This window comes from Capra hircus, chromosome 18, assembly GCF_001704415.2.
Source record: "Capra hircus breed San Clemente chromosome 18, ASM170441v1, whole genome shotgun sequence".
NCBI classification, from domain to species: domain Eukaryota; kingdom Metazoa; phylum Chordata; class Mammalia; order Artiodactyla; family Bovidae; genus Capra; species Capra hircus.
The window spans coordinates 3,517,506-3,542,826 of record NC_030825.1 but is presented as its reverse complement, the minus strand read 5'-3'; the positions used below and the strand labels follow the sequence as shown (position 1 = coordinate 3,542,826).

At 44.4% G+C, this 25,321-nt stretch overlaps 1 protein-coding gene across 1 annotated transcript in view; it reads left to right on the top strand.

The window, feature by feature from the left end:
* Positions 1-25,321, top strand: part of WDR59 (WD repeat domain 59) — an 83,525-nt gene that overhangs the window by 38,540 nt on the left and 19,664 nt on the right. The window contains exons 9-20 of the mRNA XM_018063144.1: positions 758-854; positions 915-992; positions 3,421-3,577; positions 7,106-7,185; positions 8,104-8,236; positions 8,370-8,494; positions 10,386-10,550; positions 13,298-13,393; positions 13,549-13,705; positions 14,366-14,435; positions 20,887-21,040; positions 24,576-24,632. Of these exons, the coding sequence (XP_017918633.1) occupies positions 758-854; positions 915-992; positions 3,421-3,577; positions 7,106-7,185; positions 8,104-8,236; positions 8,370-8,494; positions 10,386-10,550; positions 13,298-13,393; positions 13,549-13,705; positions 14,366-14,435; positions 20,887-21,040; positions 24,576-24,632 (1,369 nt within the window). The remainder of the gene's footprint in view (positions 1-757; positions 855-914; positions 993-3,420; positions 3,578-7,105; positions 7,186-8,103; positions 8,237-8,369; positions 8,495-10,385; positions 10,551-13,297; positions 13,394-13,548; positions 13,706-14,365; positions 14,436-20,886; positions 21,041-24,575; positions 24,633-25,321) is intronic.

The window sequence follows — 25,321 nt, the reverse complement described above, 5'->3', positions numbered from 1 at the left end:
TTCACTTCACTTTGTTGATTGTAAACAGTACAACTGTTGAATTGAGGGTTAGAGCTAGGCCAAAAAGGAAAAAAGGGGGTTGGAGAGGATGGGATTAGAACGGGATGGTAGGAGGTAATCCTTGTTTCTTCTGACAACACTTTTTGCCAAAATTAAGTCCCATATTCAAAATAATATTGTTCAGAAGTCATTCTCTCATGGCTACGGGGCAGCTATTCTTGCTCCCTCAACTGATAAGCAGTCAGCGGCCACTACATTTCAGCTCCTGTTAGTGTGGTGCTAGTCACTCAGTCGTGTCCACCTCTTTGCGACCCCGTAGACTGCAGCCTGCCAGGCTCCTCTGTCCGTGGGATTCTCCAGGCAAGGAGACTGGAGTGGGTTGCCATTCCCTTCTCCAGGGAATCTTCCCAACCCAAGGATTGAATCTGGGTCTCCTGCATGGCAGGCAGAATCTTTACCGTCTGAGCCACCAGGGAAGCCCATTAGTATTGGGGTGGCCTAAAAGTTTGTTCAGGTTTTTCCATAAGATGTCATAGAAAAAGTTGAATAAACTTTTTTTTTGCCAACCCAATAGTTAGTTAAATTCCTCTAAGTGGTATATAGTGATGCAGGATGAAAAAGTCGCTTTTACTTTCCAGCTGGGAAGGGGGTTTAAAAGGCACACTGGTGCCTTGAGGACTGATCCTCATGACGTCTCTGTTTCACCTGTAATGTTTCTAAGTGTGAAAGGGGCGTTTTCTTTGCATCTCTGTCATAGGAGCATGGCCCTGGGGGCTGACTCAGAGGCACTGCTGAATCTGTCTAAGAGGCCAGAAAGCAAGGAATTCAAAGGCTATGCTTTTTCAATAGTTGAGGTTTGTTTTTGTTTTTGTAATGGCATTTATTTCACAAATTATCCTGCTTCTTTCTTCCAGTTCTGGGATTACCGCCAGCCTCGGAAATACCTCAACATTCTTCCTTGCCAGGTGCCTGTCTGGAAGGCCAGATACACTGTGAGTGAGCTGCCCTTCCTCTCGCTTGGAAATATTATCTCGGTGTTCCGCACGTGAGGGGCCAGCCACGTTTTCTTTTATTTTCTTTGTGAGGTGGTTTTCTCCTTCTGACTTGGTTTAGGGGTGGGACAAAGGTGGTAATGACGGCATAAAAGCTGTTATCTGTTTAAAACTTTGCCTTGGAATGTTGGGTGAGACTCTGTACTAGCGTCGATGGACTAGCTGGGCTGGGTGCTGGGCAGAGTAAAGGTGGTCAGTAAGGGCGAAGAGGAGGGTGAGCTGGAGGGCTGAGAGGCTGGAGGTCAGTGAATTGTCCTGGAAGGAACTCTGGCTTTCGATCCAGAAGATCTGGGTTTAGGGCCCAGCAATCCCATTTAATTTTTTTCCAGCTTTATTGAGATATAATTGACATATCACATGATGAAAGTTCAAGTTATGCAACGTGTTGACATGTTACATTTGTGTATTGCCAGACAGTTATCACTATAATGCCACTATGTATAATATACTGCAGTATAGCATTTATACTCCTATAAATGCTGTACCATTATAGCATTTATTAACACTTCCATCACTTAGCATAGTTACCCCTTCGTTTTTGTGATAAGAACATTTAAGGTCATATTCTCTTGCACCTCTTAAGTATACCATGTGATATTACTGACCATAATCATCACACTGTACATTAGATCCCCAGAGCTCATTCATCTTACAACCAGAAGCTTGTACCTTTTGACCAGCATCTCCCCATTTCTTCCACTTCCCAGCCCCTGGTAGCCACCATTCTACTCTCCGTCTCTCTGAGTTCTGCTTTTTAGATTCTGCACATAAATAACACCATGGAGTATCTGTCCTTCTCTTTCTGACTCATCTAACTTAGCATAATGCCCTCAGGGTCTACCTGTGCCATGACAGACGGCAGGATCTCCTTCTTTTTCACGGCTGGGTGATATTCCATTGTGTAGGTTCTGTGTTTTTATCTGTTGATGGACAGTAGGTTGTTTCTCTATCTTGGCTTTTGTGAATAGTGCTGCAGTGAGCCGTTTAATATTTGTGTGGCCTTGGACAAGCCGCTTGATGTTTTTTGAGTAATAACTTCCTCCTGTGTCAAATATGAATAGTTTTTAATATTCCTTGCTCTTTTTTTAAATCGTGGTAAATTTCACTATTCTTTAGTGTCCAGTCCGGTGGTATTACTGCCAGTGCCGTGTGCTCTCTCTTTGAAAAACAGCCCCGTATGAAAAAGTGTCAACCATAAAATGGTGCAGATATAGTGGGCGGGCTCTTATCACACTTCCGTCTTTTTTGCCACATTGACTGCTGCTGATCAGAGATGATATATTTCCTTCAGTGTCAACTTGAAAGGGAGCCCAAGGGTGAGTAAAGGTTCCTTTATGCATCAGGCTGTTCCCTGGGGCGTCGTGGAGTGCAGAAGGTAATTGGGGTATTAACTGGCCTTCACATCTGGGAGCACTTGGGAAGAAGTCAGACGTTCTTGTGAATTGAAATACTTCTCTGGATTAATACGTTTGCTTTAAAAAATAAACAGAAAAGTTCAGAGTGCTGCCAGGAGAGCAGGCGAAGATAAATATGCTCTTTTAGGTGGCTGTGGTTTATTCCTTAGAGAACAGAGTCTGCATATCAACCAAGTGGGCTTCTTAGCTACTGCACAGATTGGTGTTGATAAGTGGGATGTGTTAGTCCTGAAATGGAAAGGTTTGCCTTTGAAATGGGTTTCCCTGGTGGCTCTGATGGCAAAGAATCCATCTGCAATGCAAGAGACCAGGGTTCGATTCCTGGGTCAGGAAGATCCCCTGGAGAAGGAGAAGGGAATGGCAACCCACTCCAGTATTCTTGCCTGGAGGATTCCGTGGACAGAGGAGCCTGGTGGGCTACAGTCCATGGGGTTGCAAAGAGCTGGACACGACCGCGCCATGGACACTCAATTCTTTTGAAAGGCTGTGGTCTCGGGGGCCATGGGAAGGTGCTGCTTCACATGGACGGAGTGCTTCTGGTACATTTCCACAGGGCAGGGCTGTTTGCTGTCCCGAGTCACCTGCCGTGTGCCTTGTACCCTCATTCCAGGAAAGCACTCAGTAACTCTCAGGGGGTCTTGTGAGAGGAGCTAGGGTATGAGACAGTATGTTCCAGGGTGCAGCCTCCAGAGCCATTTGCTTATTTTACATTAAAAAACATTCTTCTCCAGTTATTTGGCTTAACTTTATCTTTTACTTGCTGTGGTCCTTTCCTTCAGTAAAGAAAGAAAAGAGAAGAAAAGCAAACGAAAAGTAGACATTAGCTTACAGTATTTGGAAAAATGTTCCCCAGGTCTAATTTGTTTAAGTTAGGTGAGAACTCCAAGCTGGGTAACTCAGGACTCAGTGGATGCCCCCTGGAATGATGCCTGCTCTTCCCTTTCTCGCCGCAGCCTTTCAGCAACGGGTTGGTGACGGTGATGGTTCCCCAGCTGCGCAGGGAGAACAGCCTGCTCTTGTGGAATGTCTTTGACTTGAACACCCCAATCCATACCTTCGTGGGCCACGATGACGTGGTGCTGGAGTTCCAGTGGAGGAAACAGAAGGAAGGTGGGTGGGGGACCGCTGGCCAGTTTCCTCCAGCTCCCGTCAGGGTGGGCTGCATGATCGAAGGGGAGGATGTGGAAACAGGGCTGGCTTCGAGCGGGAGTCAGGGTTCCCCTGCCCCTAACTGTAGATGGGTGATAGGGTGTGCGGCTGCGGTTCCACCCCAGGCCCATCTTCTTCTCTTGCGTTCTGTGCAGTCTCTCTCCTGCCTGGAAGGGGCTTCTAAGAGGTTGGTAGCTTTGCTGTTGGGTCACTTCCAGAGCTGAAAAACTCCAGGGTCACGACACTCTGAAAACCCTGGCTCTTGCACCTTCCCGCTGTGTTGATGAGGGTGATGCAGAGTCGTCATCAGTACCACCCACCACGTATTCCCAGTTCTCTTCACAAACACAGAGGGCTGTTTCACCTCCCATCCCCTTGGAGACAGGTTTGGCCATGTAACCCACTTGGCTCCTGAGACATGGACAGAAGTGATGCAATCTCTTCTGGGTAGAAGCAGTAACGGCCAGTGAGCAGTTACTCTCGTCTGCCTTTGCCGAGGCACTTGGTGAGTTCAGCTGCAGCCTCCCTTGTCTTGAGATCTTACTGCCACGCTCTCTAAATGTTCTCCAGACCACAAGTAAATTTCGTGGACTTTCTGTATCACAGAAGGAAAGCCCCAGGCGGTGGAGTGGTGTGACTTGTCCAGAGTCCAGGAGAGGTCTTTAGTGGGCCTGGGATTAGACCAGACATCTTATCCCAGGTTTGTGACCCTCACGAGCCTCTTCCAGGATTGATTTTGAAAGGACGCTTTCGATGATCCTCTTGATTCATTTCTATAGTCTCTCCTGCTTCTAGAAACGTGAGGCTGCTTGGTCTCTATCCCCTCAGTTTCCATGCTTGACTTCAGCTTTCAACACATCCTCTTGCACTTTGCCGTAGAAAAGAGACGACAGAGTTTCCCCATGATCTGACAGGGAGAGGTTGGCCTGTAGTTTTGGATTGCAGTCAAAAGTATTTTAACAGCCCATTTTCAGTTGTCTATGTCATCTGTGAGCTGGCAGGGTGAATTGTATAAATTAGGGCTGTTCTAGCCAGTAGTAAAATTCTGAGTACAAGTTATAGGTGTTTTTTTTTTTTTTTCTAAACTTCTTATATTGTGAGATACATCATGTACAAAATTACATAAAATATGTACAGTTTATAAAGTGAAAATCTGAGTAACTACCACCAAGGTCAAGAGAGAGAACATTGCTAGAAATCAGAAGCTTCCTGATCACAGTTCTTTCCCTTCCCTAGAGGTAAACACTGTCCTAACATTTACAATATGACTTCTGTTATCTTGTTTATAGTTTTACTACCCATTCCTGCATCCCTAAAAATAGTTTAGGTTTATTTGTTTTTGAACCTTTTATAAATATAATCATCCTTCATGCATCCTTATATTTTCTTTCTTTCTCAGCCTAATGATGTTCCATTTCATTTTTGCTGCCGTGTCCTCTTAGTCATTTCTTATTGGCCCACCTCAGACTTTGATGTTGGTTTTCACTGTGGTGAAGGCCCTCTCAGAGGTAGGAAGAGAATCAGGATGTTGTGGTCCACGGAGAAGGATGCTTCGTGAAGGAAGCGGAGGTCATTGGTTTCAGGTTTTGCTGAAGGATCTCCATGCAGCATAAGAGAAGCGCTTAGTTGTGTAAGTAGGTATAAATAGGAAGCCATATGATCGTTAGGAGAACAGTTCCGAAAGCGCATTGAGGAGGGAAGCCTGATTATGAGACAGCAGAAACAGAGGCAGCGGGAACTGGGTTTGTGAATGAGGTTGCCTTCAGAGGCAGGGGCAGAGGCTGCTTCCCTCTTGATTTGAAGGCAAGGAGAAGATGAAAAAAGGGAGTATCTAGGAAAGCAAAGGTCTTTTGAAAATGGGAGGGAATAGGGCCAAAGGCCCAAGTAGAGGAATTGGGTTTAGAAAGGAATTAGGCGTAACTTTTCTTCACTATCAGAGACATGAAAAGAGGCTGGAGGGGACTTCCCTGGTGCTCCAGACCATAGAAGACTGTGCTTCCAAAGCAGGCGGTGCGAGTTCAATCCCTGGTCAGGGAACTAAGATCCCGCGTGCCCTGTGGCTTGCCCCCCGAAAGAGAAAAGAGGCTGGCTGTAGAGTCAGAAAATTGTTGCTATGGAATGGGCTGGATGGTGGGACTTCGGACAGGCAGTAGCTCAGAATACTTGCTGTCTTGCTTGTTGTGCACAGGAGTGTATTAAAACATTGAGTGAAGGCTTGGCTGAAGGCAGTGACAAAGAGAAGGAACTTTCTTTGGTAAACTTTTATCTTTGTATTGAAGTGTACCTGACTAAGTGTGACAGTGTCAGGTGGACAGCAAAGGGACTCAACCATACATATGCAAGTATCTATTCTCCATTAAACCCCTCTCCCATCCAGGCTGGATTTGAGCAGAATTCCCTGTGCTATACAGCAGGTCCTTGTTGGTCATTCGTCTTAAATATAGCAGTGTGTACATGTCCATCCCAAACTCCCTAACCATCCCTTCCCCCGATCCCAGAGAAGGAAATTTTGGCCCTTACTGTTTTCTGTTGCCTCTGTTTCCCCATGCATAAAATGAGGGCGTCAGATGAAATTATTTCCAGGTTGTTTACTCTCTGAAGATAACCATAAAGAAGATTCTTGATACTACAGAATCACCCTGAAATGTCCTGATCTTCCATAAAGCTCTTTTAGAAACCACCTTGAACCTTGTTAGGGTAATTTCCCTTTGACTAGCTCTGTTGTGTGGAAATACAAATTCAGTTAAGACTAATAAAGATCGATTATTCCTTTTATTACGAGATGTGTAAAATCTTCCCAACCCAGGGATCGAACCCCCGTCTCTTGTATCCACTGCATTGGCAGGGGGATTCTTTACCACTTGCGCCACCAGGGAAGCCATTCCCATCTATTCTAAAGAAAGAAATGTTTTAACACATACAAGAGATTTGGTAAATAACAATTTACCAAAAAATTCTTTTAAACAGTAAGATGTCGTGATGCATTTAAAGCAGTATGTTTTACAGACAGCCTATTCATTCCCAGCTCCTCTGGAACAGAAAGGATAGAACATTTGTGGAGGTGAAAGTTCAGTGAGACCTTAAATTCCAGCATCACTCTTCACCTGCTAATTTGCCGGCTTTTATTTCACTTTGTTTAAGGTTCTGCTCAAATGTGACTTCCTATGAGAAGTCCTGTCTAAAAATGGTTCCCCTGTCAGTCTCTATCCAGTTATCCACAGTGTTTTTTAACAACTCTATCACCACCGGGCATGCTTTTTTGTGTGTTTGTCTGTTTCCACCATTTGAATGTGAGATCTGTAAAGACAGATTCTTGGTTCATATTGTAGTCCTCGTACTTAGAACAGTGCCTGGCATATAGGAGGTGTTCCATAAATATTTGTTACATGGACGAATGAATGAATGAATGACTCTCCCTCCATCTCAACCTGGAACAAATGTGATGTTGAATCCAGGAAAACGTCAGGATTCTTATCTGGTGATTTCCAGGGTCCAAGGACTACCAACTGGTCACGTGGTCACGGGATCAGACCTTGAGAATGTGGCGGGTGGATTCCCAGATGCAAAGGGTATGTATTCAGTGTTGTTGTGGAAGAATGTTAACGGGATATGCCAGAAACTTAAAAGATTTGGTAGTTGCAGAAGTTAGAGGATACACGATAGATGTTTAATACGTACTGGCTGGTTGGCCGAGTGGCTCGGGTTTACTACACTGAGGCTTTGAGGTCTTCAGGAGCCAGCGTCAGTGTCAGAACTTCAAGGATGCAAAGCCTGTGAATGTCTTTTTTTCCTCCTGCCCTGGTCTAAGATAGTGTGGGTTAGAGTACTGAGAAGGTGGCCTGGGGGCATCGTTTCTTTCTGTCACCAATGGGCTAGGGAATCTACCCTGGCCCAGGGCAGAGTCCTGCACGTTCATCAGCAACACCTGTTGTGTGAAGCCCTTTCCAGTCTGTGCCCCATGAACTGTATCTGTGCTTACGTGAAGCACCGTGGTCCCAGGTGCAAACTGCTTTCCTGACCCTCACTTTGCCCTGCCCCGTTACGGGGTTCTGTCTTCTCCTCCAGTGGCAAAGTTCCTTGAAGGTGGGAATGATGTCTCACTTATATTCCATCCCACACAGCGCTCTGTGCACAGTGGATAGAGAATGCCGAGACAGATTTGCTAAACTGCTTAGGACCAAGTCACTCTTGAGCATTTTGGTGAAACATCATCATCTTACTGCTGTTTAAATTTTTTTCCTCCAGAAAGTACCATATGCTCCAAATGCTTTTAAGTTATATTTTTGCTCTTGGCTGGCTTGATAACTCCATCAAAGCTTGAAGTTTAAAAGGTTTTCTGAGATTTTCAAAAACTATGAACCTGATAAAACATTTTCTGGGGTAGAATAATAGTCTGTTTTCCCGTGTGTTTAACCAGGGAGAGTAGGGTATGGGCAAAACCCATTTTGATTGTATTGGTTTGGGGCTAACATTTCTCTCCTTCGCAGCTTTGTGCAAATGACATCTTAGATGGTGTTGATGAGTTCATTGAGAGCATTGCCCTTCTCCCGGAACCTGAGAAGATCCTTCACACCCAGGACACAGATCACCAGCACAACTCCAGCCATGGGGAGGAAGAAGGTAATTGGTCACACTGATGTTCTAGGTATGGTGCCCCTCTCTGCATCTCTGAGTTGTGGTAGATACCCCAGAACTGCTCTCTGAATGCATTTCAGAAATGTTTTCCAACAAGTGACCCTGTCTCTCCCGCTAGTCTTAAAGGAAGACCCCCCAAGCAGTCTCTTGGAGGAGAAGAAATCAGAGCAGCCGGGCCTGCCTCAGACTCTGCAGCAGGAGTTCTCTCTGATCAACGTGCAGATTCGCAATGTGAACGTGGAGGTGCTCAGGTTTTCTGTCTCTCATGCTTGCGGTTGGTGGCTGAGGGGACTGTTTCAGCCATGATTTGGGCTAGCAAATGGCTTTTCTGCTTTAACAGGGAAGTCTGTGTCCTTGCTTTCTTGTTCCGGTTTTGTAAAGAAATAATTAACTGTTAACTAACAACTGTTAGTTGTTCAGTTGTGTCCGACTCTTAGCAACCCCATGGAATTTTCCAGGCAAGAATACTGGAGTGGGTTGCCATTTCCTAGTCCAGTGGGTCTTCCCAACCCAGAGATCGAACCCTTGTTTCTTGCGTCTGCTTCATTGGCAGGTGGAGTCTCTACCACTTGTGCCACCAGCGAAGCCAGTCCCATCTATTTTAAAGAAAGAAATGTTTTAACAAATACAAGTTTTTTTCACCTTTACGCTATTGTGCTCTCATAAGATGAACTAAGGGGTAAACGGATGCTCGTATGTCTTAAAATCTCCTTAGATGCTCCAACATTTATTTGACCCTATGTGAAGGTGCTCAGATCTGGGAAGGTTTAGTGTTTTGGCGGAGGCTGCTGGTGAAGTTAATGGCAGGGCTGAGTTTGAAAGCCAACCTCCTTATTCTCCAAGGTTCTTTGTGCTTGCCTTAGCAGTTGGTTATTTCCTTGGTGGTTTAGATTCATAGTAAGAAGGTGACCCAGCCTCTTTGTTCATTTAACTTGGAGACGCTTATTTACATTTTTCCTTTAGGGCGGGTATTGAAACACTTGGCTTCAGAGAACTAACTGAGTCTCCGTGAAGGAGTTTTAAACTTGAGGAGTTTGGCTTTTGCCCAGATTCCATTAACAGTAGGCCTGGGTCTGCACACTTAGTTGTCCCCTTTGGCCTTTAAAGCAGCTCTGAATTAAGTGGTCTTATCCCCACTTTACAGACGAGGCAATAGAGACACTAAGAAATGGAGTAACTTGTCCGAGCTGAGCAGGTGTTTGAATCCCAGTCTCCAGGCTCCCTGCACGTGTGGCTCTTTTCACTGTCCCCCAGCTGCCGTCTCTAGTTGGCACTACAAGAAATTGAAAGGGATAATGGCCTCTCTGGTGGACTGGTTATCTCTGTCAACTCAGTTTTGTTCCCTCTATCCCAGCTGAGAACAGCTGGGCTGCCCAGTGATCTAGTCCAAGAAGGAGAGTTTGGTTCCTTTCCCAGGACTGCTTTTTAAAAATTACCGGAAGGGACTTCCCTGGTGGTCCAGTGGTTAAGACTCCATGCTTCTGCTGTGGTGGGCACAGGTTCGATCCCCGATTAGGGGAGTAAGATCCCACGTGCTGTGAGGCACAGCCATAAAAGAATATAAAATAAAACAGAATAAAATCACATACCACACAACTCACCCTTTTAAAGTGTATAATTTAATGGTTCTTAGTACATTTACAAACCCATGATTTACAAATCATCACCACTGCTACTTTCAAAGCGTTTTTCATCATCGCCAAAGAAATCCTACATCCCTTCGCAGCATCTTCCTGTTTCCTTTCTCCCCAGCTCCTGGCTGATAGACACTCATCTTTTTTCAGTCTCTATGGATTTTCCCAGGAGTGCTTTTAACTTGAGTGAGGTTTTTAACATCTTCCTGCTTTGTTTTCCCATCTCCAAATAAATATAACAAGTTTCAGCCTATCTCACAGCTTCGAGATCAAGCTTTTCTAAGTCAGAACACTTTGAGCTTATTAAACCAGTGCTAAAACTGAAAACCCATTTTGAATAAGAGTTGTCCACACCTGCGCTATTATTTGTCTTGGGAGACTCTCTCCCTTGACTCTGTTACCAGCAACCTGGCGCATTCTGTTACCTTATTCACACCTGTTTGCCTCTGAAGACGCTTTGCAGCTCCTCTCTAAAGCAGCTCTGGCTTGGTCCCCCGCAGATGGACGCGGCAGACAGGAGCTGCACAGTGTCGGTGCACTGCAGCAGTCACCGCGTCAAGATGCTGGTGAAGTTCCCCGCGCAGTACCCAAACCACGCCGCCCCCTCCTTCCAGTTCATCAACCCCACCACCATCACGTCCACCATGAAAGCGAAGCTGCTCAAGGTGGGCCTCTGTGTGTGCAAGTTCTCCCTGACGCCCTCAGGGTCTGAGCTGAGTAGTAAAGCTGAATGAAAACACCTCTGTTAAGATTTGGACGTCATCTGTCCTTCCTCATGTGAGTTTTAACAGTTGTATTCTTTTTGTGTAGAAAATCCCGAGTGTTGTTTCTTAATCTCTTTGGGTCAGGGACCTACCCCCTCTTTGAAAGTCTAATGGAAATCATAGACCCTTTTGCAGAAAAACTGGCACAGATGTTGCATGTAACTTCAGAAATAGTGCATGTAAATAATAGGCAGTTCTGTAATTGCATATAATCTGCTCACAGATCTCATTAAAGCTATGAGATCCCAGCTTAATACAATACAACTTCATTTATTTGGAGACTATAGGCAAAATATATTCTGAAGCTACAAGACAATTTCTAATCAGAAAAAAAAAATATTTAAGGTCATTAAAAAAATCTGTTCCATAAGAAGAGATGTTGTCACTTAGAGTGAGGCTGGCTTGCTGGACAAGTTGGGACAAGTTAGGTGGGGTGTATGATATGACTGTGGTGCCTGAATGAAGGGGAATAGCCTTGTTGCAGTAGGGGGCACCCCTTCCAGGGCCTGAAACTGGGCTCTTGTCTAACACTTGGAAATGAATTGTCTGAGGAGACACGCGCTGACAAAGCAGGAGATTTTATTGGGAAGGGCACCCGGGAGGAGAGCAGGAGGGTAAGGGAACCCAGGAGAACTGCTCTGCTACATGACTTGCAGTCTTGGTTTTATGGTAATGGGTTTCTGGATTGTCTTTAGCCAGCCATTCTGGCTCAGAGCCTTCCTGGTGGTGCCTGCCTTGTTCAGCCAAGACGGATGGAGCGAGAAGGATTCTGGGAGGTGGTCGGACACCTGGTGTCTCCTTTTGACCTTTCCTGCACTCTTCCGGTTGCCGGTGGCTTATTACTTCTGTGTTCCTTCTCAGGGCCTCCTGTCATAAAACAGCTCATGCAAGTGGTTACTACGGTGCCTGGCCAGGGTGGGCTTCCTCTAACAGCCTGGCGTTTCCTCTTGACCTGGATAGGTTCGGAAACTTGATGTCAGTTCACACAGAGCTGATCAGGTGGAATTCTCGTAAAAATGGCCCTCAAGCTAGGATGATATGCCTTCTTCCATCTGAGCGGCATCATGTGGGAAATCAGTGAAAATGTCCTAATGGCACCAGCTTGACCTGATTGCTGTTCATTTTTGCCTAGTTTGTATTAGACTCACTTGACTGTTCCATCTTCTTGGGGTATGATAGGTAACCAGGAAACTTTAAGCTTCGTAAGAGTCTCTGAAATGCTAATTACTCAGGTTTTGTGGTATTTGACATCTTGTCCTGGTAATCTGAACATTTTGTTGCCTCATTTGAACATATAAAAAAGAGATTTTTCTATTGGTATAAAAATGATAGGATAAGGAAGTGCTCTAAAGGTCTAGTTCAGTGGTATCCAATAGAAATGAAATGTAGACTGCATGTAATTTTCAATTTTCTAGTAGCTATCCTAAAAAAAAGTAATAGGTAGATTAATTTCAGTAATATTTTTATTTAATCTAGAATATCCAAAGTGTTATCATATCAACATGTAAGCAATATAAAAATTATTGAGATAGCTTTCTCTTTTTTTCCCTTTCTTATCCTAAGCCTGCAGCTTTTGGTGTAAGTTTTGTGTTCACGGCACATCTTGGTCCAGACTGGCCGAGCACACTTCATGTGCTTAGTGTTAGTAGCCCCATGTGGGTAATGACTTCCGTGTTAGACAGCCCGGGTCCAACTTACATGCCTGTCTTCAGTATGTGTATGTCGGTTTATACCCATAGCTGCTGCTGCTGCTAAGTCGCTTTAGTCGTGTCCACTTCTGTGCGACCCCATAGACGGCAGCCCACCAGGCTCCCCCATCCCTGGGATTCTCCAGGCAAGAATACTGGAGTGGGTTGCCATTGCCTTCTCCAGTGCATGAAAGTGAAAAGTGAAAGCAAAGTCACTCAGTCGTATCTGACTCTTCAAGACCCCATGGACTGCAGCCTACCAGGATCCTCTGTCCATGGGATTTTCCAGGCAAGAGTACTGGAGTGGGTTGCCATTGCCTTCTCTGATACCTATAGCATGTACTTTAAAATGTCAGATTTTATATTTTTAAAGGATCAAAAAAAAGTTACTTTCCAGTTTTCACTAAAGTGACATCTGGAAATTCGCTGGCAATCAAACGATTAGGACTCTATGCTCTCACTGCCAAGGCCCTGGGTTCAGTCCCTGGTTGGGGAACTGAATTCCACAGCTACAAGTGCAGCCGAAATGAAACAAAGAAGATGGACTCTCTTCCCTCTGTCGTGTATGTATCACTTTGAGCCGTTTTCAGTTCAGACTGGAGGATGTTACTTCCAAGTGGTACTGAGATTTCTCATGGAGGAGGGTGGGGCTGGGGGAGAACCAAGGAGTAGAATTCACTGTTAAGGAAGAATGGTCATTCTAATACAAGAAATGTGCCATCTCAAAGCCAGCATGTGTGCGTGCCCTGGCAAAGGAAAGGGCTTCTGGAAGAGCATTCACAAAGGAGTCTTCTCTCTGAGCCTCCTGGACAGGTGGAAAGCAGCATGTTGTGTTGGCAGCCTCAGACACAGCCACACTCTGGTCACCGAGCATCGTCACTGCTTCCAGTGCTTCTCACAATAAAAGCAAATCAGGAGGAAGTTTGTTGCTCTTCTGACTGTGTTTTGTGCCTTTTCTAGATCCTGAAAGACACTTCCCTGCAAAAAGTGAAACGCAACCAGAGCTGTTTGGAGCCCTGCCTGCGCCAGCTCGTCTCCTGCCTGGAGTCTTTTGTGGTGGGATCCTTGTTACCTATCTCTGCCTGGGGCTTTTGTTTCCTTTCTCCTTCCTAAAGTCCTGGGCTCCCTGATCATGTAATAATGTATCCTATTTTGTAATTCATCTTGAAGACAGATTATGGGTTTTAGTCTCTTTGATTTTAAATTTTCAGAACCAAGAAGACAGTGCTTCCAGCAACCCCTTCGCACTCCCGAACTCCGTCACGCCGCCCCTACCAACATTCGCCCGGGTGACCACCGCCTACGGGTCCTACCAGGATGCCAATATTCCCTTTCCCAGAACATCGGGGGCCAGGTTCTGTGGGGCAGGTAGGTTTTTTTTGGTTCTCTGAGTCTAGATTTGAGACAAAGAATGTCTCTATAAAAATTTCCATCAGAAAATTTTTCTTAATTTCCTGAGAACTCAAAAGATTTCCGTCATAGTGTTATCTGAGCTGGATTGGCATTTACAGACATATTCTAAGAATGTTTAGCAGAATTATGGTCTTAACTTTTTTCATTCTGATGAGTGTGAATTTGAGTCTTGACTCTGAATATTGAGAATGTATGTAGGAAATATAAAACACCTGTGAAAACTTTTCCAAACCACATACATCCTTGTCTCTCCTGGATCCTAGAGATTCTTTTAGGGGGCGCTGCACTGGGTTTTCGTTGCAGCGCGCTGGTGCTCTGGCTGTGGTGCTTGGGCTTAGTTGCCCCAAGGCCTGTGGGATCTTAGTTCCCCAACCACCCACATCCCCTGCATTGGAAGGCAGATTCTAACCACTGGACCACTAGGAAAGTCCCGATCCTGGAGATTCTGATCTTTGTCTTAAGTACGGCTGCAGTCATGAGCCCCTGCAACTTAAAATACTGTGTCTTATCCTTCAAGTATGTTGAAGTAGAAAAAAGATTAACCAGTACCGTCTTAAGATTTCCCATGATCAGCTCAGTGACCTTGATGTGCATGTGTGATGTCTCCTTTGACAGGGTATCTGGTGTATTTCACAAGGCCCATGACGATGCACCGAGCAGTCTCTCCTACTGAGCCTACTCCGAGGTGAGTGGGAGATGCAGGCATAAGCTACATTCATGGGCCAGAAGTGAGCAGACATGTGGGAATTTGCTTTTGGACAGTTTGTGTTAGTTATGAGCAAGTGCTCATCGTAAAATTTATTCCCAAAAGATTAAGGTTCATTAAACTGCACCTAAGCTGAGATTTCTACTATTAAGTTACTGCTGGGAGGAATTGCTTGATAAAAGTGTGTTTGTCAAAACAAGGCAAGTGCTGTTTTAATGTGCTGTCCCCGTATTGCTAAAGTATTATCTGAACATTAAATAAAACTAGAAAAACAGCAAAAGAGATTATTTATAGTCCCATAACACTAATAGGGTAAAGTGTACCGTCTGGTGGCTCAGATGGTAAAGAATCTGCCTGCAATGCAGGAGATCCGGGTCAATCCCTGGGTTGGGAAGATCCCCTGAAGAAGGGAGTGAATGGTTACTCACTCCAGTATTCTTGCCTGGAGAATTCTGTGGACAGAGAAGCCTGGTGGATATAGTCCATTGGGTCGCAAAGAATTGTACATGACTGAGCAACTAACACTCACATTTTTCTTTCAACACCAATTGATCATTCTTAACATTACCACACATGTGTAGTGGATGTGCAGCCAGCCATCCCTAAAATCAATCTGTAACCTTGTAATTATACCAGAAAGAAACTTTGAATTCCTTAGGGGGTCACCCTAGTTCCTGAGTCCCCCATTCCTTTAGCCCTGGGCAAACACTTATCTACTTTCTCTCTATAAATTTGCCTAATTCTGGACAGTTCATGTATATGGCATTATATATGTGTTCCTTTTTTACTGACTCTTTTCACTTAGTATAGTTTTAAGGATCATACATGTTATAGCCTGTATCAGTTATTTCTTTTTATTGCCAAATAATATTCCATCACATGTGTATATACCATATTTTTTTTATTCATTCAGACCAGTCAGCAGACATTGGCATTGTTTCCACTGTTTGACCATTACAAATAATGCTGCTATGAACATTCTGTACAGATATTTGTGTGGATATGTATTTTTTCATTTTTCTTACATATATACTTCAGAGCTGAATGACTGTATCATATTGTAAATTTTTTTCTTAATTAATACACTTTATCTTTTAGAGCAGTTTTAGGTTCATAGCAAAGTTGAATGTAGAGAACACATACCCCTGACCCCATACATTTACAACCACCCCCATACTAGTGGTTTTTTAACTTAAATATTATGCCTAAGTCTTTTGGTTCTGCAGTCTGATGGCCAGAATAACTTGGAAACACTCTTGCTACAAACACCTGGTTATATTGTATATGATATAATTAGCAAACTTAATAATGAATAGCTAAGCTAACAAGAAAGAAAGTTCATGAGCAGATGCTACTGCTGTCTTGGGAGTTTGCCTGTCTCTGCAGTAACTCAGGCAGATGAGAAATTGGCCCCACAAGAACTGGGAGTTAAATGCCAGAGAAGCCCCTTCATGACACCAGGTTCGTTATTCCAAAGGTTGGACTAGAAAACAATCACCTACTCTTAAAGGGAAACCACAAATATCTGTATCTGAACTTTGGGTCAGCAGGAAAATGTTCCAATTAGAATGTTTGTTCCTACTGACAGTTTTTTGCTGAGGTATAATTTAGGGTACACAAATGTGAAGTCTGTGCCTTGATGACTAGCATCTAGATCAATATACAGCTTTGCCCTCACCTCTCCCCAAAAGTTCCCTAGTCCCTTTACCCAAAGGAAGCGACTCTTCTGCTTTCATCAGTGAAGTTTAGTTTTGCCTGTGCGTGAACTTCATCTATATAGAATCATGCAGCATATAATATTTTATGTCTGGCTTCTTTTGCTCAACTTAATGTTTTTAAAATTGATTTCCACATTATTGTGTGTATCAGTCCCATTGTATGACAGTCATATAATTTATTTATACTTCTGTTGATGGACACTTGGATTATTTCCAGTTTTTATTTTTATTGTATGTAGACCTACACATACAGGTCTTTTAATGTCCATGTGTAATAATTTCTCTATCCAAGAAGTAGATCTCTAGGTCGTAGGATATGTGCCTGTTTAATTGCCAAAAAGTCTGTCCCTAGTGTTGTGCCATTTTATACTCTTCAAGCAGTGTTTCAGGATTCTGGCTATCACATCCTCTCCCAAACTTGGTGTTTTCAGCCTTTTCAACCTTAGCCATTGTGGTGGTGTGCAGTAGTATCTCATTGTACCTTTAACTTGTGTTTCCATGATAATGACTCATTGTAGTAGAGTGGCAGCTCTTAATATGCTGCCTTTGTGCAAGCTGTAACCTTCCTCCTAGGTTACCTTGTGAAGGTTCCTGTGGGCCCTTTAGTCGTCCTGCTCAGCCATTGGTTGGTACCTTATTGGGCCCCTCCTGTAGGCGACCAACTGTCAGTGAGTGACCGTTGGTGGTCCTGCTCAGCCATTGGTTGGTGTGCAGTGGGCCCCTCCCCCAAGCGACCAACTGTCTGTGAGTGACTGTTGGTGGTCCTGCTTAGCCATTGGTTGGCGTTGCAGTGGGCCCCTCCCCCAGGCGACCAACTGTCAGTGAGTGACCGTTGGTGGTCCTGCTCAGCCATTGGTTGGTGTGCAGTGGGCCCCTCCCCCAAGCGACCAACTGTCTGTGAGCGACTGTTGGTGGTCCTGCTTAGCCATTGGTTGGCATTGCAGTGGGCCCCTCCCCCAGGCGACCAACTGTCAGTGAGTGACCGTTGGTGGTCCTGCTCAGCCATTGGTTGGTGTGCAGTGGGCCCCTCCCCCATGCGACCAACTGTCTGTGAGTGACTGTTGGTGGTCCTGCTTAGCCATTGGTTGGCATTGCAGTGGGCCCCTCCCCCAGGCGACCAACTGTCAGTGAGTGACCATTGGTGGTCCTGCTCAGCCATTGATTGGTGCGCAGTGGGCCCCTCCCCCAAGTGACCAACTGTCCGTGAGTGACTGTTGGTGGTCCTGCTCAGCCATTGGTTGGTACCATATTAGGCCCCTCCCGTAGGCGACCAACTGTCAGTGAGTGACCGTTGGTGGTCCTGCTCAGCCATTGGTTGGTACCATATTGGGCCCCTCCCGTAGGCGACCAACTGTCAGTGAGTGACCGTTGGTGGTCCTGCTCAGCCATTGGTTGGTACCATATTGGGCCCCTCCCGTAGGCGACCAACTGTCCGTGAGTGACTGTTGGTGGTCCTGCTCAGCCATTGGTTGGTACCATATTGGGCCCCTCCCCCAGGCGACCAACTGTCCGTGAGTGACCGTTGGTGGTCCTGCTCAGCCATTGGTTGGTACCATATTGGGCCCCTCCTATAGGCGACCAACTGTCCGTGAGTGACTGTTGGTGGTCCTGCTCAGCCATTGGTTGGTACCATATTGGGCCCCTCCCCCAAGGGACCAACTGTCCGTGAGTGACCGTTGGTGGTCCTGCTCAGCCATTGGTTGGCGTTGCAGTGGGCCCTTCCCTCAAAGCGACCAACTGTCAGTGAGTGACCGTTGATGGTACTGCTCAGCCATTGGTTGGCGTTGCAGTGGGCCCTTCCCTCAAAGCGACCAACTGTCAGTGAGTGACCGTTGATGGTCCTGCTCAGCCATTGGTTGGTGCGCAGTGGGCCCCTCCCCCTAGTGACCAACTGTTAGTGAGCGACTGTTGGTGGTCCTGCTCAGCCATTGGTTGGTACCATATTGGGCCGCTCCCCCAAGTGACCAACTGTCAGTGAGTGACCGTTGGTGGTCCTGCTCAGCCATTGGTTGGTGTGCAGTGGGCCCCTCCCCCAAGCGACCAACTGTCTGTGAGTGACTGTTGGTGGTCCTGCTTAGCCACTGGTTGGCGTTGCAGTGGGCCCCTTCCCCAGGCGACCAACTGTCAGTGAGTGACCGTTGGTGGTCCTGCTCAGCCATTGGTTGGTGTGCAGTGGGCCCCTCCCCAAAGTGACCAACTGTTAGTGAGCGACTATCAGTTGGTTCATTCAGCCTACAGTCAGCGGAGTGGTGGTCATCAGGCTGAGTGACGTAAGAGGCAGATCCCAGTCTTCTCCCTAGAGCCCGTCAGCTCACCCACTGGCCTCCGGCCCAGGCCTTGAGGTGGCAGTGAACCTCTCTGCCATTCCTGCCTCTGGGACCTAATGTCAGCCACAGTCCGCGTAACCTGGTCCCCACCATTTGGGCGGCCTGAGGAGCCTGAGGGCCGGTTGGGTCCTGGGCACCAGACTCCCTCAGCAATGACAGCTGGGGACCTGGCCCTGAGGGAGCCACCAAGTGAATATACCTCCTCTTGGCCAGGACCTGGACCTCAGAGAGTGAAAGTTTTGCCGAGAGACTGTGATCTTTCTTGTCAGAACAGAGAATAATGTTTGTCTAGGAGAAGACATGGCACCCCACTCCAGTACTGTTGCCTGGAGAATCCCGTGGACCGAGGAGCCTTGTGGGCTGCAGTCCATGAGGTCCCTAAGAGTCAGACACGACTGAGCGACTTCACTTTCACTTTTCACTTTCATGCATTGGAGAAGGAAATGGCAACCCACTCCAGTGTTCTTGCCTGGAGAATCCCAGGGATGGGGGAGCCTGGTGGGCTGCCGTCTATGGGGTTGCACAGAATCGGACACGACTAAAGCGACTTAGCAGCAGCAGCAGCAGTTGAGATTTACAGGAATGTTGTTACCTGACCTCAAGAACACAGGATCTAACACCAAGAAGTTTGCAGCAACTGACCCCTCCCCTCCCTCACTTTTCCTGTAAAAGGGTTTTGCTGAGAACTCTCGGGGAGTTTGGGGCTTTTAAGAGACCAGCCATCCATCTCCTTGCAGGACCCTCAGCAAATCTTTCTCTGTTCCAGACCCCAACATTTTGATATTGCTTGACCTCCCTGTGCATCGGGCACATGGACTTGCATTTCACTAACATAATGGTTCGTTGTTGTTGCTTAGTTGCCAAGTTGTGTCTGATGCTTTACGATGCTATGGACTGTAGCCCACCAGGCTCCTCTGTCCATGAGATTTTCTAGGCAAAAATACTAGAGTGGGTTGCCATTTCCTTCTCCAGGGGATCTTCCCAACCCAGGAATCAAACCCATATCTCCTGCATTGGAGGCAGATTGTTCACCACCGAACCACCTGGGAAGCCAAGATAGTGATGGTGGACAACTTTCGTGTGCGAGTTGACCGCTTGATTGTCTTCTTTTGTGATGTGCCTGTTCTAGTGTTTTGTCGAGTTATTTTAGATTATGTTTCTTATCATCTGTTTGTGGTACTTCTTTATCCATTCTGATTGCAAATCCTTTGCTGGGTATATATATATTGATTTCCTCCTAATCTGTGACTTGTCTTTCTCCCTCTTTAATGATTTTCATGTATTAGCAGCGTTTAATTTTACTGCAGTTGTTTATCACTCTTTAAGTGTTAGGGTTGGTGCTTCTGTGTCTTGTCTAAAAAAAAATGTCTGCCTACCCCAAGGTCGTAGAGATATTGTGTGTTCCCTCTTAAAAATTTATAGATTTAAATTCCTTCTTTAAGGTCTGTAGTTAATCTCGAATTAATTTTTGTGTATGATGTGAGGTGGGAGGGAGTCAAAGGGTTTTTTTTTTGTCTTCAGTAGAGGTAGATAGTTGTTTTATACATATATATAGCACCATTTATGGAAGACATTTTGCTTTTGTCAAATTTACATTGATACGTTTGTTGAAAATCAATTGACCATATGTTTTGAATCTATTTCTGGACTGTATTTTCTCTTTGATTTGTTGGTTTCTCCTTATGCCAACACTACCCTGTCAATGTAGGTTTGTATAGTAAGTCTTCAAATCTGGTAGTTAGGTCCCCTAACTTTATTATTCTTGTATAGGATTGTATAATTTCTATAAAAATAGGAATCAGGTTACTGGTTTCTACAAAAAAAGTCTGCTCATGTTCTGCTTGAAATTGCATCAATTCTGTAGATTAATTTGGAGAAAATCAACATTTTAACAACATGAAATCTTGTGGTCTGTTAACACAATGTATTTCTCTATTGTTTTCAGTCTTATTTAATTTCTCTCAGCAATACTTGTATTTTCAATCTACATCTTTAAGTGTGTCCCTAGGCATTTAATGTGTTTTGATGCTATTGTAAATGCATCACAATTTTAAAAATGTTTATTTTCCAAATGTTTGATATAAAGAAATACTATAGATTATTGTAGATTGACCTTGTATTTAAATACACTTACTAGTTTAAGTAATTTACAGATTTTTTTGACTTTTCTGTGTATATAGTCATAGAAACATTCTCTGCTTCTGCAGATAAAGCATTTTTCAGTTCTAAAATTGCTATTTGGCTCCTTTTTGGAGTTTCTATCATCCCCACCCTGTTATATCCATCTTTTCCTTCTGATTTCATCAAGTGCTAAGAGTGGCATCACTTAGAACCATGACAAGATTGAAGAAACCAGTACGGATAACCTTGCCTTTTCAACCGCAGATCTCTCTCGGCCTTGTCTGCCTATCATACTGGCTTGATTGCACCCATGAAGATCCGCACAGAGGCCCCTGGGAACCTCCGTCTGTACAGTGGGAGCCCCACGCGCAGTGAGAAGGAGCAGGTCTCCATCAGCTCCTTCTACTACAAGGAGCGGGTAAGTGGCTGAGCCATGGCCTTTGAGACTTATCCCTTCCCTAGACTCTTGTTTTTGGTCTCCCTTCCTACCATGCGCACCACCTATTAATAAATTAGTGATCCCCCTATAGTCTTTCCCTTTCATACTTAGTGTGTTAGAGAAAGACCATTGCTTTCTTCCTTTCAGTTGGTTTTAGCTACTGTAAATTGTATGGGTGTGGGAAATTGGGTGACTGGTTGTTATAATCCATATTCTTCCCTCCCTTTAACCTTGCCTTTGTGATCCCCGTTCATGAAGTTGATTCCCATCCTCTCAGAATGACGTAGCTTCAGGTCTTTCTGGGTATTCTGATGTTTGTTAGCAAATTTTGGGATGCTTCAGTAGGCTTGGTATCCTAATATATTTGGAACTTGATAGTTGTGGGAAGTTTTAAAGTTGACCTCTAAGAGATTTTATACTTCTAGTAAGTCTGCGCTGAAGTACCCATTTGAATGGACCACTTTATACAAAAATCACCTGAAACTGTCTCTTTCTGTTCCTGACTTCTTAAGGAACTCATTGTCCCTAAAGTAGCTATTAAGCTGTCAGAAACCTTTGGTGACGAGAGTGCAGAGAATGTTAGCAGAGCGTGGGAATGATTCTGAGGACTTTTGTGTTGTCAGGTTGAGTCTGGCTTAAACCAGCTTTTAGGTGACGTGATGTATTAATTGGTTACCACTGAGTTACTCACAAACTCAGTCCTTAGTAATACTTTGTTGTTCTCTCCTGCTAATTGAGAAATGATAGATTGACTATAATTAAAATTTATGTTTTTTGAATTATTTAAAATAAAACCCCAATTTCCAGCAAGTGTTAGAGGTATCTTCACTTCAATTGCAATGTAGTGTCTCACCTTCTTGGTTTGCAAGATAGTTGACTGTCTCTGACTTGGTCAGGTCTTAGGGTTGTATGTGACAAATGAGTGGCAGGAACTGATGTCTTGAGACATTACTAGAATTGGGCAAAACCTTCAGTCGAATAGGGAAAATGATTTTTTGTTGCCTTTCTGGCCAACTCCATAGTCCCCTTTCTTTGCATCACTGATGGAGTTCTCAACTCTCCCCCCACAACCCAACCCCCACAACTGTTCACGGACCTCCTTAGAACACGTTTATCTTCCCAGGTGCTTTACATTCAAAGAAATTTTTTTTCTTTTTCTCCAAGCTAGCAGGTAACTGGTGAGATGCTTTAATAAATGGATTGAAACTAAGGCATTTTATCATTGATGTAATAGCCAAACTCACAATTGGATAAGTGTGGGAATTTTCTTTAGCGTCAGAGCCAGGTTGAGGAGATCTTTTGGTCAAAAAGGCAGTTCTGAATTCCCTTTCAAATCACACCATGCACTACTCATGCTTAGGTTCCAACTGGGCAGCACAGATGGACCAGCACTTTCGACCCGAGATAGTATGTAAAGGTGTTTCATCAAGATAACTCCAGTTCCAAGAAGGGGCCTCCCCTAATGCAGAAGCATTTGTAAAGCCTACATATATGTTTTTGATGGTCTGGCCTCTTTTACGACAAAAGCTGTAATCATGAAGAGGGAATAAAGGCCCGTAGATAACTAATCACCTCTTATCAGACAGGATCTGGATTGGGACATTTCAGATTGGGGTGATTCCCAGTGTGCTACTTCTCCCCAGAAAATGGGCCGTTGTAGTCCTCTAGGATGACATAGTAAGTGGTCTCTGAATTATATTTCAGACAGTGGCCAAATAAAATAGGGAGAAATAGTTTTATTATAATTTCATATGAAACTATTGTATTGATGTATAACATGTACAGAAAAGTTTGCAAATCATTGGTATATATTTCAGTGAATTAACAATCATACAGGCCAAGAAATAGACTATTCTAGGACCTCTAGAAGCCCTGGGGGAGGAAGGCACATTTTAGTGGATGACATATAGTAATTATTAGGAAATTGCTGATATTTAAACATTTTTGACCTTAAGAAAAGGTTTCATGCGGTTCCACTTAGTAAGTTAAAATCAGTTAGTAATAACTGGTCAGGCAGTTGTTTTGTGATGAATCTGAAATAAATTCATAAATTCTCCTTTGAAGCTTGTTCACATCCATCCTATTTACATGGGGCATAGGGGAGGAATTAAAGGTATTAAATATGCCACAGTATCATGCATAGACCATCTTATCGTCCTCACAGAGAACAATAATGGTTTTGTCCCTCAAGGAGTATTTTATGATTCTCAGTGTCTAGTTTCAAATGTCAAATCATATCGCTTTTATTACTTTCGTCCTGGAAATTATCCCAGTTTACTAAACTTTTCTGTGCTTGTCTTCATTTTTAGCCCAAATTTTATCTCATACATACTTTTATTCTTGTTTAGATCTCTACACCCAAGAGCTTTAAATGAGTAAGAATAAAGGAAAGGAATATAACTGCATTAAAGTAAAGCATTGAAGGAATTATAGAGTATTTTGGAGACTGAAGGAAAAAAAAATCTCTTAAAGCTGTTGGGGACTAGTATTCATTTCACTTATTTTTGTGTGTTTTTAACCTTCCCTACTTAGGTCCTCTTGTTTTATCACCCAAAGGTTCTCCAGATGGAATTCCAGTGTTCACTCTTAAAATTTTTTTAAATGTGAGAGAAGTTTAAAAAAAAGGACACATTAAATTTCATAAGAAGTTAGAAAGCACAGAGAGATACTACCTTTCATTTGGTAACTGGACCATCTATTAATAGCTGATGAATTACTGTTTATTCTTAGAGTAAATCAGAAGGGCCAGAACCTAAGGTAAACATTAGGCATTGCCCTGTAAACATTCAAAAAAATTTGCAGCCTCCTTCATTTGCTTCAGTTGATGTCACTAAAATAGCTTTAAGGTAAACAACTGAGGAGGTCCTGGTTAATAGAATAATTTCTGATTTCCTGAAACAGTGTTGTGTGCTCCCAGTTTCTCCCTGATGCTTGAGTTGTTAGCAAGAGCCTTCCTTTCCCACAGGCTCTCGCTTCCTCGTGGCACCCCTCTGAGGATGGTCCTGGAGTCCCAAGACTGAAACTCCAGTCTCCCCGGCGGGCCCCAGCCACACCAAAACCAGTTCAGTGTTGAGTCTGTTGAGGAACTTCTTCCTGTTTAGGAATGAGAATCTTCTCGCGCATACATGTGCTCTTGAAGGGGAAGCAGAGTTCTCCACCTGTTTCTTACGATCTTAATTCTTTTAGGAGAACCACAGGTCTCCATTGTAGTTCCTCTGTCAGAGGTGTGTGGACATCAGCCTCCTGATATCTTGAAACATGTTTCGGACTAAAGGACAATGACATTGAAGCTGTGTGTGGAGTGTGACGGGTTGGGGGGTGGTTGAAGGCTTCAAGTACTGCTGTGCTAAGGTTCAGGTTTTTCAGTTGTTCCCAGCCGGAATTTGCAGCATATTATGGTACCTTTGAATCCATCAGATGTGTGGGAAGCTTTCATTTTACTCTATATTTTTTCCCTTTTAATCTTCTCGGTGTTTTTCTTCCCTCCTCCTGGGTGTAACGTTTTCACGCACAGATGTCTCCTCGCTCTGCCCGGCGACGTTGGTCCATACAAGCAATTAACGACTTCCCGGTACTGTGCGCTGTCAAATGCTCTTCTTCACTAATCTTGTCTCTGCCCAAAGGCCCAAGAATAAAATGCCACCTGCCTGGCTTTGAGGAACCTGAAATGACAGGCTGGCTGGTCTTTAGGACCAGCACAATCAATTACTCACTCTTAGGAGTCAGGCCCCAGGGACTGCTCCTGGTTCTATCAGTTTCAAATAGTTGAATACTGATATCACTAAAGATTGTGAATAGACTTCTTTGAAAATAAAGCTAAATGCTAGATTTCTTGGAAAGAACCCTGATGATGAGCCTTTAGTTCGCCTGATTTCACTTGGAGTATTTGTATAATTCCATAGAGCTTTCAAAAGCCCACGTTTGGCATGGCGGGGCAGCAGAGGAAGATGTGAGAGGCTTCTGCCATTCTGTCTCTGTTTTTATCATCTTGCTTATCGAGTTCAAAGAGGGAAGTGCCCACCTGCTTCCTTGACGTGACGCTGAAGCTAGATTTTAATCCTTCAGGAATTTCCTGGAACAAATTTTTTTCCTTGCCATCAGCATTTTGCATTGACAGTAGCACTTCTGCAATGGACGTCTTCTTTTCCTTTTCTCTCGCTGACTCTCTCCTCTTCTGTCTTCCTCTCCCACCCGCTTCATGTTTCAGTTGTGCCATAGTGACCTCAGGCTGTGCAGGGCAGCAGTCTTGAGGCTTTTGTG